The sequence below is a fragment of the Cynocephalus volans genome, chromosome 3 (assembly GCF_027409185.1).
Source record: "Cynocephalus volans isolate mCynVol1 chromosome 3, mCynVol1.pri, whole genome shotgun sequence".
In the NCBI taxonomy this organism is placed as follows: domain Eukaryota; kingdom Metazoa; phylum Chordata; class Mammalia; order Dermoptera; family Cynocephalidae; genus Cynocephalus; species Cynocephalus volans.
Genome location: NC_084462.1, coordinates 35,717,175 through 35,729,932, shown reverse-complemented (window position 1 = coordinate 35,729,932; position 12,758 = coordinate 35,717,175). Strand labels below are relative to the sequence as shown.

Here is a 12,758-nt window from a genome sequence, read left to right as displayed (position 1 = left end):
TTGTATATCTTGAATGAATAATGCATGTGACTAAGATGATGAGTAATAATATGAGTTTTGAAATGGGCTTGACCCAAAATAAATATATAAGATTTAATAGCTTTCATTTAACAGTTTTTATTTTTACCAATATCTGCATAAAAGTGTAAATGAAAAGCACCACTTTCCTTTAGACAAAAAAAGGAAAGCAAAAGCAAACTTGTAAGTTCTAAAAAACATTTTTATATTAAAGCTACAAGACACATATGAAGAAAACTATTAAAATTATATTGAAGAACTTGAAACAAGTCTTTCAAGGGAGGCACATGCACCTGAAAAGGAAAGTTTTGGTAGTGCAAAGATATCCTTCCATAATTCATTTGGTATTTGAGGTACTTTATTAAGAATTCAAAAGGTGTGAATTTTTCTAATTTGTTATGTTCTTTGCTACTGTAGCTGGAGAATGGATCTCAATTTTAATGGTGAGCCAGAGGCAGGTGACTGAGAAGATGAAAGCCAAAACTCACTGAGCCCTATTTGCACAGGCTCCTTCTGGGACCCTGGGACAGGCCCCAGTCAAATTTGCAAAAGTAAGATATTTAAATTAGGCTGTGTGACCATCCCTGCCCCCTTCCAAGTTGCCTCCTAAGCACTTTACCTTGTGGGGGTAAAGCCGCATGGTTGTGGCCGTGTTTAGGACCAGGCTGGGAGGAGTTGAGTGGGGATCCCTGACCAGGGTCACAGGTGCCTGCATGTCACACCTGTGCACACTTCTAGGGACAGGGAGCTGAGTCACGCACTGCTCCTAAACTTCTTGGGGTTGTCATAGGAAGCACTGCACTGCAGAAGCACCCTGCAGGGACATGAGGTGAAAACACTAGAGGGACAGCTGACAGCTCTTCCACTACCCTGAAAAGCCAGGTGCTCAGTGCATCACTCCAGCTTTCCTCTCCAGCTCTTCTTCTGTGTCCTGCACATATCACACATATCACACCTGTGCAGCTGACAATCATTAAGTTAAAAGGGGTCAGTGTCATCTGTACATTGGTGACCCCAAACAGCTGTTGGGGGACCAGCACTCTGTATTTTATGGTACTTTGAGTTTTTTAAAAGACTACTTTATTGAGATATATTTCACAGTTCAGTGGTGTTTAGTATAGTAACAGAATTGCTCAACCATTATCCTTACCTAATTTTATAACATTTTCATCACCCCAAAATGAAACGCAATCCCTATTAAGCAATCACTTCCCATTCCCCTCCCCACAGTCCTATGCAGCCACTAATCTATTTTCTGCCTCTCTAGATTTGCCGATTCTGGACATTTTATGTAAATGGAATCATACAGTATGTGGTTTTGTTTATCCATTCATCAGTTGGTATATGTTGGGTTGTTTCTACTTTGGGGCTATTATGACTATCGCTGATATGAACATTCCTGTACAGTTTTAATGTGAATATATGTTTTCCTTCTCTTGGGTGTATACCTAGGAGTATGAATTGCTAGGTCATAGGGTGACTCTATATTTATCATTTTAGAGAACTGTGAAACTGCTTTCCAAAGTGGCTTTACCATTTTACATTCCTACCAGCACTATATGAGAGATCTAATTTTTCCCCAATCTCTCAGGCATATTTTTTTTAAATTATAGCCATCCTAGTGGGTGTAAAGTGGTATCTCATTATGCTTTTGATTTGTATTTTCTAATAGTATGATGTTAAGCATCTTTTCATGTGCTTATTGCCTATTTGTACACCTTTTTTGAAAAAAATTACTATTTAAATCTTTTGCCCCCTTTTTAATTAGGCTCTTTGTCTTGAGATATAAAACTTTGTTATATATTCTAGGTACAAGTCCCTTATCAGAACCATCATTTGCAAATATTGTCACCCATTTTGTGCAAGCACTCTTTTAAATTTTCATTTAAAAATTATTAAAATTATGTGTGATTCTTTGTGAATAGCTTAATTTTTATAACTAGCAAGGAGGTTAAACCTCAGAGGACTTTGGAAACCACACGAATGCTCCCAGGCACAGAGCATTGCGTGTCCCCCAGATGTGGTAAGTAAGGATGGTCAAAGGATGTTGTCTCCGTTAGCCCCAGCCTGCCTCATCTGAGCTCTTTTCTCTCCCGTTTCATAGGATCAAGGACCAATGACACTTACTCTTCTGAGAATGACTAGAGTAGGTGTAATCACATCTAGAGCTGTGCTTTCACACCTTAAAGCTATAAAACCCTGAAAAGTAACACAAAAATAAACACACACCAAAGGTCTCTACTCGGCTGTATCTTCCTACCAACCTGCTGCCATCCCTCAAGGAGAACACAATTTGGAAATCTTTGCTGTACCAACTGATGCTGCACAGTGCAGCATCCGTCCCATAGTCATACTTTGCTTGTTAAAAAAAAAAAAAAAAAAAAAAAGAGTTGGTTGCCAATATTTAAAACCCAGGAGACTTTATATATCATTCCATATTTCTGCCTTTTTGTGAAAGGCCGAATGACTTGGTGACTCAGTGCAGATTCTTGCAGGGGAAGATGGGCACTGCTCTGGACAGGGCTGTGTGTTCAGGCTCTGTTGCCCTTACCTCTTGTTCAGGTTCACTTCATGGCCTTTCTCATTTATTCTCCCCTCTCCTAAAGGCACTGAATTTTCAAATTCACCTTTAGATGGTATCTTCCATACTTTTCATGCTGAGCCTACCTGAGAAATACATTTTCTGTTCCAGAGCCAGGACACACACACACACACACACACACACACATATGCACACACAAAATAGTATTTACTGGGACTGTGTATAATGCCTTCTGATATGTTATTTTTTATTCTACATTTCAATTAAAAATGCTGATTCCAAAGACCCAGTGTTTCAGAAATACTGTTCTAGACCACTTTATTATACTTAGAAAAGATAAAGCCCCAAGAGATTGAGTGGCTGATCAAATGTCTAAATACCAGGTAAACCATGAGCTGAAGCTAAACAGCAGCCGGCAAGCTTCAATTCAAGGGTCCTTACTCAGTAATAAAGAACCATTGAATACTGCACTACATTGAATTGAGAGAGAAATCTCAGAATGAAGACTTGTAAGGAAGAATCTGGCCTGGCTTCTAAACAGTGCACGAAGGGTTTTGTGACCCAGCTGTGATGTGCAATAACAGTAGATCCTAGAATATCCAGCAGACTCCACGCTGTCTCTTAATCTCTGGGGCCTCCTACCCCAGCAGTGGTAAATCTATCACGTAGGCTCCCCTGAGCCGCTGCCATGCTCTGGGGCATTTGTGTGGCACATGCATTTGAAAAAATAACATTTCTCATAGCATCAGGAAAATTATTATTATAATTGGACACATTAACAACTGCAGACAAGAAATTGATCACAATTACCAAAGCAGAATTTATTTCTTTTCTTGCACAGAAACAAAAATAAATTTGGAATATTGCTTCCTATTGTATCTTTGAAATCAATGCTGTCCTCTTTTTCCTCCAGATATTTCTCAAAGTAGGTCAAACACAACAGACAAGGAAGCTAGTACTTAACTCTCATCATTCAAAACAAGTATCACTTGTCTCCAGACAAAAGGCTTTGCAGAGTGTAACTCTTTTCTGAGGCTGCTGCCTCTTGACCTGTCATACCCTAAGTTGGAAGCTCAGTGAGAGGAGGGACCTGAGGGGAGTGCAGGGAGTGGTCGTCCAAGGTTAATCATGTTGACAGAGGTATAACTACTGCTCAGTAGGCCTCCCCCACCTTCCCCCCTTCAGCAGACAATGACAGGAAACCCATAAAGGGAGAGCTTCCAGAGAACCCATCCCAAAGGGAGGAGAACTTCTCAACACAGTATTTTCAGTAAAGGATGTAATTTTATATATTTTGGCAACATAATAAAAAACTACAGCTAACATTAACTCAGCAATTATCGTGGACTGGAACGCCGCTAAGCACTTTACGTAGTCTGCTAGTCAGCTTGGACTGTTACAACAAAATTCATAGACTGGGTGGCTTAAACAACCAAAGTTCATTTCTCGCAGCTCTGAAAGTCTCACCATCTAGGTGTCAGCAGATCCTCACAGTATCTGGTGAGGGCTCTCTTCCTATTACAATGACAGCCACCTTCTTGCTGTATCCTCCCCTGGCAGAGAGAGATGGTCCCTTTTGAATCTCTTTTTCTAAAGGCACTATTCCCATCATGAGGGCTCCAACCTCATGACCTAATTATCTCCCAAAGGCCCCATATCCTAATAACATCCCACTGGGGATTGGGGCTTCAAGATATGAATTTGAAGGGGACACAAATATTCAGTCTCCTCTGACCCTTTTTGGGGATCCCCAACTCAACTTCCCCCAGCTGCATTCTAAAGAGAGCAAAGGCCTTTGCTCCCACAGGGTAAAGTGCTTGGGAGGTGACTTGGAAAGTTACAGGGATGGTCACACACATGGTTTAAATATCTTACTTTTGCAAATTTGACTAAGTGATACATTGCTAAGTGATATCTTACCTTTTTCTTACTGTTTTCAAAATTTTCTATTTGCCTTTAACATTGTTAATTGGACTATGATGTGTGTGTCTTTAAGTTCACTGGCAGTTCTTAAGCTTCTTGAATGTTTACATTAATTGTTTTTGTCAAGTTTGGGGCCATTATTTTTAAAAATAATCTTGGCCCTTTTTCTCCTCTGTTCTCTGAAACTCCCATTTTGAGTTTGTTGATAATCATCATAATGTGATACAGGTATATGAGTTTCTGTACATTTTTCTTCATTCATTTTTCATTTTTTTCACTCTCACTGGACAATCTCTATTGGTCTTTCTTCAAAGTTGCCTATCCTTTCTTCTGTCTGCTGAAATCTGTGGTTGTATCTGGCTAGTGATTTTTTTTTATTTCAGTCACTGTACTTTTCAACTCCAGAATTTCTACTGGATTCTTTTTAATAATTTCTTCCTTTTTACTGGTATTCTCTATTTGGTGAGACCTACTTGTAATACTTTTTACTTTAGACATGGTTTCCTTTAGTTCTTTGAATGTATTTAAAATAGCTGATTTAAAGTCTTTGTCTAGTATATCCAGCATCTGGGATTCTGCAACAATAATTTCTATTGAAAGCTTCTTTCCTGTGTGTGTAACATACTTTTCTGTTTCTTTTCAAGTTTCATAATTTTTTGTTGGGAGCCAGAGATCTTAGGAAATATATTACAACAACTTTAATATCGGATCCTTTCCTCCACTCCAGGGTTTGTTGTTGATCCTGGGCTTTTTGTTTTTGTTCTTTTTCTTCTCGCTGCTTATTTGCTAAGTGATTCTCCTGGACAAATTTTGTAGCTTCTGTATTCCTTGCAGTGTGTGGCCACTGATTTCTCTGCTAGCTTTTTTGTTGTTGTTGTTGTGTTTATGTTCTTATTTTTAATTTTAAGCCTGGCCTCCTTTGGTTCACCCTTGGTGCATTATAATTTAGTGGCCAGCCAATTATCAGTCACAATATTTCCGTAAATGCCTTGCCTGTATTTCTTCCTACCTTTGCCATCATCATTACCATCAGCATCACCATCATCATCATCATCATCTTCATCATCACCATCATCATCATCACCATCACCATCATCATCTCCACCATCACAATCTATATGAATTAGTGAAGGGCTACTAATGTCAATGCTGTTATGTGTTGGGTGACAAACTAGGACCTAGATTTGCTCTTAAGAGTGAGGCATGCCCTGTGGGGCAGACCCAGCTGCAGAGCCTGGATATAATACAGTACCAGATGCTCCTCAACTTATGATGGGGTTATATCCCAATGAAGCCATCATAAGTTGCAAATATCATAAGTCAAATATGCATTTGATACACCTAACCTACCAAACATCCTAGCTTAGCCTAGCCTACCTTAAACATACTCAGAACACTTTCATAAGTTGGGCAAAATTATCTAACACAAAGCCCATTTTATAATAAAGTGTTGAATATCTCATGTAATTTATTGAATACTTGAAAAGTGAAAAACAGAATGGCTGTACCATACTCAAAGTACTGTTTCTACTGAATGCATATCACTTTCACACTATCATTAAGTCCAAACATTGTAATTTGAACCATCAAACCATCATAAGTCAGGGACCCTCTATACAAAGAAGGCCAGGTTAGAGAGCTCCAGCACAGAGTGAATGGTATTGATCCAAGCATGGATCAGAGGTGGGGACTCCAGGAGTCGAGATGCAGGTAGAGAAGCAAGCACTCCACCAGTCTCTGGCTCAGGCACAGGGAACAGGGCCCTGGTGACAGCAGCAGGAGTGGAGAAGAGCACCTGCTCATGACACCCTAACCAGCTCTAGGCAGGTTGCCAGCACTGGACCTAGAGAAGCAGAAACAGCAGGATCTTGCTTCCTGAAGTAATTAACAACACGGAAATGGTCTGTGAAAGAGGTTAAAGTTCGACGATCAAAACTGGAGACTGATAGCAGAGCAGGACTAAGAGTCAGTTGATCTCTCAGGTTTTGGAATGATTGCCTTATTATAAATTTGTCATTCCTGAGATCTGGATGGACTAAATTCTTGCGAAGGGTGGGGGGTGTGGTGGGCGTGGCCACATATGGAGATACTGACATGCACCCCCACTCTTTGAAGGTCAAAGCAGCTGTGGCTCTCAAGGTTAAAGGAATGAAGACAGCCACCTATTTGCTGTGTCCACGCAGCCAATTATCAGGCTGTGGCTGAGGAGCACTTGATGACTGAAGAGATCTGCAGAATTAGGTGGCATTTACCTTTATCATTTTTGGAGTTTCTGTGTCTCTGAGGAAAATTTAGGCAAAAAATATGACCTAAACTTTTAACTCTTTTTAAGTGATCAGAATTGTAACTTTGTCGTTAATGATGTAATGTAGGTCTTTCAAGTGCTAATATTTGTTCTGTATTTTTAGATGGCTACCCCAAAGAAGAAATGATTTATAGATGGAGAAAAAATTCAGTTGAGGCAGCTGATCAGAAGTCGTGGCGGCTTTATCAGTTTGACTTCATGGGCCTCAGAAACACCACGGAAATCGTGACGACATCTGCAGGTAAGAACTAAGAGAGCCACAGTTCTAAGAAAAAAATGATTTTTTTCCTCCTGAGGCCTAAGGTTATGTACAGTCACACCCCTAATGCAGAATTCTTTCATGTGTGTGTTTTTAACTAATTATGTTAAGGCAACCATGACACCTAAGTGATACTTGAGGAAAAAACAAGTGATCCAAAAGTGAAAATACTTTTAAAAATGTTAAATTGGGGCGGGAGAGGTGCAATTAGAATTGATTTATATTTCTGAATAGAGACTGTTTGCATCATGTGTATAAACCTAACTAGGATTACTCACTAATGACTTTATTTATATAAACCAGCTTTACTAATGGTGAGAGTCTACAACTTTTCACATGTATACTAAGAATCAAATATTACTGAAAACCTAACTTAAAAGAAACTGTTATGACATGTCCTTTGGGTTTTAATTTCTAGCTTCTTCTTTTCCCTTACTCTGAACTTTAGTTTAAATTTTGAGTTTTTTTTTCAGTAGATGGAGCTCAATAATTATCTACCAATTTGATTTTATTAAGTGATCATTATACTCTTAGTATAAATCATGCAATTAGATAAAAAGAGATGCTTTGCCTGTTGATGCATTTAAACAGGTTTTATTGTATTTTTTATTTTATATTTTGGATTTTGTTTTTCATTTTTGGTATTTATTTATTCCTGTGGTCCGGTACGTTGCAACTGATTGTCTTTTGCCATGGTATGGGATACAAATGAGAGTTAAAGTCAACTTTCCTACTGATCTTATTACTTGTTAATATGAATAATTTGTTGGCTATTAAAATTCCATAATAATTTATTTCACTGATGACTAGATTAAGATGTTTTGATAACTAATGATAAATACCTTTAAAGGACAGTCCAAATTCTTGGCAGAATTGTAAAACAGAGAGCCATTTGCACATCAAGAAAAATCCTATAAAAGCTACCTGACCCTGTGGGTGTAATGGTGGTAGAGTTGAGAATGTGATCTCTGTTTAAGAACTAAGCAACAATAAGGCTAAAAGAATGGATGGTCATAATTTATTTAAGTGAGCTGTAGAGGCAGCATGAAGGGAAATGTTTTGGGGAGGCCTGTTCCCCATTATAACTCACTTACATTAATAATCTAATTCCACTCTCTGAGACCTTGAAGAGCAACAGCAGACCTTGAGGGTATAAGGCTGCCTGAAGTGGGTTACCAAACCGGGAGGATTGTTCCAGCATTTAAATCCCAGATGTCGATGCTGCTCTTCCTTTCCTGGTATTCTCGGCAAAATGATGTTAGACGAGAGGAAAGTGTAGAGGCAAGTGGATCACAACTGGCTCAGAGGTGTTGAAACTTTAAGAGAATACTCACTCAGGAAAGTGGTCAACAGAGGGAGCTCTGGAGTTGAGATGACAGTCTGAGCAGTTGCTATACGAGATGTTATTGTGGACCACAGGAAATTAGAATGGTCTTAAGTTCACACTTTAAAAAATTTCTGCAATCATATTGAAAAATGTTTGAATAATTATTCTTGTAAGGAAAACATCCTTTGAATAATTTTTAAAATCCTAATTCATGAATTAATAATCTTGACATGCCCTTCCAGCCATTGACAAGTCTTTAATTACAACCTCAACATGATTCTAACTAGAGGGTGGCCATCAATTATTGGCTAAATCCAGATTATGTGAACCAAGAAGTGGATTCATTAGTATGACAGTGTGTATTTACAAAAAAATAAAGTAGAAAATAAGTAATGTTTTCAAGTATGAAAAACAAAAATGGGTTAAAAAAAAAAACATTTGGCTTTCATACTCTTAAGATCAACATAACTCAGGTGGGTTTTGTATTATTCAATACATTTCCCAACAATGTTATTAGCTTCACATCATCTTTATACAATCTCCAGAGAGGACTTAGAATCATTTTAGTTTGTGGTGACCTAATAACCCACTTCTTACTGAGGGAATTCCAGGTAGCACACTCTTCACTGTATAGAACCTGAAAGTTAGCAGGGCTCCGTTCAGACATGACTGATCTGAAAAAAAGGGACCATGAGCTTCTTACTACCCTAAAGCAGCTTTATGATAAATGTTTAACCTTGCCTCGTTTATGAGCTTTTTCATAATCTTATTTTTCAGTAAATAAAATATTTTTATTATAGCCACTTATTTAATCATTTATCCAAAGCCCTATTTGCAGAGGGAACACACTGCTGGTCATGATTAAGGCTTGGTGGAAAGTGCAGCAGGGATGAGTGTAGCTGGGCAGCATTGCTGTGGAGTCAAGACAGTGAGATGGAAAGGCAGCCAGAGACCACACATGACAAATCATGCTGTGCTTACAGCTGGAGTTTGTCATTCTGTGTGTTTTTCTGGTGACAGCCAGCATCAAATCAGGAGTCAACAGTTAACACTGTTTAAAAATATTCTTGAAACACAATTGCTGGCACTTTCACAATGTGGATGGTCACCCACGGTGTTCTAACATTTTAGAGGATCCCTACCAGATAGATGCCTTCTTATAGACAAATGTTATTCTTTTGTTTTCAATCTTGTAAATCAAAATTATGATTATGGCAATAGTCTGTACATGCATAATCTCTTTCTTCCAAGAAGATTAAAGCATTTGCCAAACTAATTAGTTTTCACAAATCATTGTGAAGTTTGAAAAGGATAGATATTATTATCACATGTTTTTAAGCCTATGTAAATAATTCTACTAGGGAATTTATTCATGAAGTGGAAAAACATTGAAAGTCCTCAGAACTGTGAGACCAAGCTGTCCACCTCCAAATCTCCCACGCAGAGTTTCACATAATTTATGTAGATATTATGTCCTCAAAGAGGTGGAGTATAACTCCCAAGTGTGGGCTTCACAGAGTGTTTTCCTTCCAAAGAGTACAGTATGGAAAGGAGGGGAAAGATCTACCAGGAGATATTTGATAAACACTGCCTCACACCCAGTGATTAACATCACCAGTAACTAAGTGTGTTAACAGTATGTCCACTTGATAAGATGTGACAAAAATGCCACTCTATTGTCTTCCTCCCCAAAACATAAACCCAGTCGAATAATGAGGAAAACATCCAACAAATCACAATTGAGGAACAGTCTACAAAACACCTAATCAGTACTCCTTAAAACTGTCAGGTCATCACACACAAGGGAAGTCTGAGAAGATGTCACAACACATAGGAGCCTAAGGGGACCTGACTATTGAAGGCAATGTGATGTCCCGATTGGGATCCTGAAACAGAAAAAAGACGTCAGAAAAAAAACTAAGAAAACCTGAACAGAGTATGGACTTGAGTTGACAGTAACATAACCATGTTGGTTCATCAATTGTGACAAATGGACCATACCAACATAATGTGTCAATAATATGGGAAATCTGGTGTAGGGCATATGGGAACTTGCTGTACTATCTTCACAATTTTTTTGTAAATCTAAACTGAAATATTCTAAAATGAAAAGTTTGAAAAGAATCTGCGATGTGTGATGGTGTAGATCTACCTCCTGTTGTTACCGAGTGCCTTTCAGCATACCAGCTCTCTCACTGAGATACACAAGACCAAAGGCCTGCTCAAAGGCATCAGACAGGGGCTGTGGAAACCATGGCCCGAGGGTATACAATCCTGGAGAAGGAGACACCACACACAGAGCGAGCCCACACTCTGCTAAGGCTTCATCTTTCAGGCCATTTGTTGAGCATCTGGAAAAGGAACAAGAATGAAACCACTGGGGTAAAGAGTCTGTAAAGAAAGCTGCTATGAAAAGAGGTCCCCTTGGGTTGGGGCATCAGTGGGATTTAAATAATTAGAGGTCCTATCAGCCATCATCTCAGAGAGAAGGAAAGAAAGGGAAATGAATTCTGTATTCTGCACACTTTTGATTTTTGAAACTGTGACAAGGAGGAGGTAAAAAAAAAAAAAGGCAAGCAAAATGCCTAAAATTTTTTCTTGCACATTTCTATACAAAATGTGTGCTGTTGCCAGAGGACCAAAACCCATAGGAAAAATAATAGAGGACGGATACAGACCCACAGTTAAGATATTCAATTATCCAACAAGGACTTCAGAATGGAAACAACTAATATTTTTTAAGAGAACAAAAGAAAAGAGAAAATGATAAATTAAAATATGTGTAATTTTGCCCGATTACAGGTATTTATAAAAAGAAAAACAATTAAATGGAAATTTTTAAAAAATTTTAATCGAGAATGCAAAGAATAAATTTAAGAACAAATTATTAGATAAAGAAGAGAATATCACCAGACTATATAACAAATCAATAGAAACTATCAAATCTTCAGAAAAAATAGTGGGGGGAAATAATTAAAAAGTTAAGAATAATAAAAATGTGGACTACAATATAAAGTTCTAACATTAGTGTAATTGGTAAAGAAAAAAATTGAAACTAAATTAGTGTAATTGGGGTCTCAGAAATGGAGAGACCATAGAGAATAGGTTAGAAGCAATACCTGAAGAAAGAATGGCTTTGATGTATCTTAAATGGGAGAAAAACATGAAACACACACTCAAGAATATTTGTCAGCTGGAGGGGGAGCAAGGTGGCTGACTAGGAGATGTGGCTTCTCTCTCCCACAAGGACAGAGAATGCATTGGATTCACAGCTGCACTTGGGCATGAAAAACAAAAGGAGGAGGTAGGAATACATCAAGGGAGTAGCGGAGACTTTGGTCAGTGCACAAACTCAGGATAGTCACAAAAAGAATTGAAAAATTCTCAGCCAACACTGCCCCATCCCCCACTCCAGAGTGGCAGGGACTCAGGAGGAGTTTCTGACCATGAGAACGTGGGGGAACCAGTGACCTAACCCACAGGGGCATCTGGTGGAAGGCACGTACAATACTTATAGCCATCAGGAGGGAGAAGAAAACCCACATGCCTTTCTCGGGGGTGGCCTCTGTGGCCAGATGCCTGGTGCTGGGAACTTCTGACAGCACACACATCTGAACTGACCTGGGAGGGCCACACACTAAACTGCCTTTACCCCTCAGGCCCCAGACTCTGCAGTGGTCTCAGATTTGAGATCAACCCGAGCAACCTCTCTGGCCCCTGCAGAGAGAGGTCTCATCCCCCTATGGCTGCATCCTGGGTTGTCCACACCCTGTGAACGGGCTGTCCAGTGCAGCGTGAGTGCCACCCTCAGGATGGAGGGGTCAGTGCGCACACTTTCCAGATTCAGAATACTGCCTAATTGGGGTGTCTAGCCACTACTGGCAACTCTACTTTCTTTAGTGAGGTGCCCTTGCATTTTGTGCCACCACAAAGAGGTAGTGGAGCATTCGTATTCCTCTCTCAGGCACAGACACAACTGCAGCACCAGTGAGCCCATCCAGGACTTCACACCCCAGTAAGGAGACATCAATGGGATCCCAGCATCTCTCTTGGGGACACAGCCGCCCATCCATAGCCCTAGTGAGCCTGCGCAGGGCAGCCCACCCCAGCTGAGGAGATCCAGAGTGTCCCAGTAAGGTGCTCAGGATCACAGAATGCTGTCTACAACCACAGCAGACTTGCCCAGAGTGGCCACTCCAGCTGAACAGCTATAGAGGGTCCCAGCATCCCTCTTCAGGGTGAAGGGTCCCACCCAAAACTTCTAACACTTCTCCCAGAGTACCACTCTTCAGAAGTGATGCTGCAGACCATCCCAGTGTCCCTCCCGAGAATACTGGTCCCCACACACAAATCTAGTGACTCCACTGTGCATCACCCACTTCAA

General features: G+C 39.7%; 1 protein-coding gene across 1 annotated transcript in view; it reads left to right on the top strand.

Annotated features, from left to right (window-relative positions):
• Positions 1-12,758, top strand: part of GABRG3 (gamma-aminobutyric acid type A receptor subunit gamma3) — a 606,025-nt gene that overhangs the window by 538,441 nt on the left and 54,826 nt on the right. Inside the window, exon 6 of the mRNA XM_063090201.1 lies at positions 6,892-7,029. Within this exon, the coding sequence (XP_062946271.1) occupies positions 6,892-7,029 (138 nt within the window). The remainder of the gene's footprint in view (positions 1-6,891; positions 7,030-12,758) is intronic.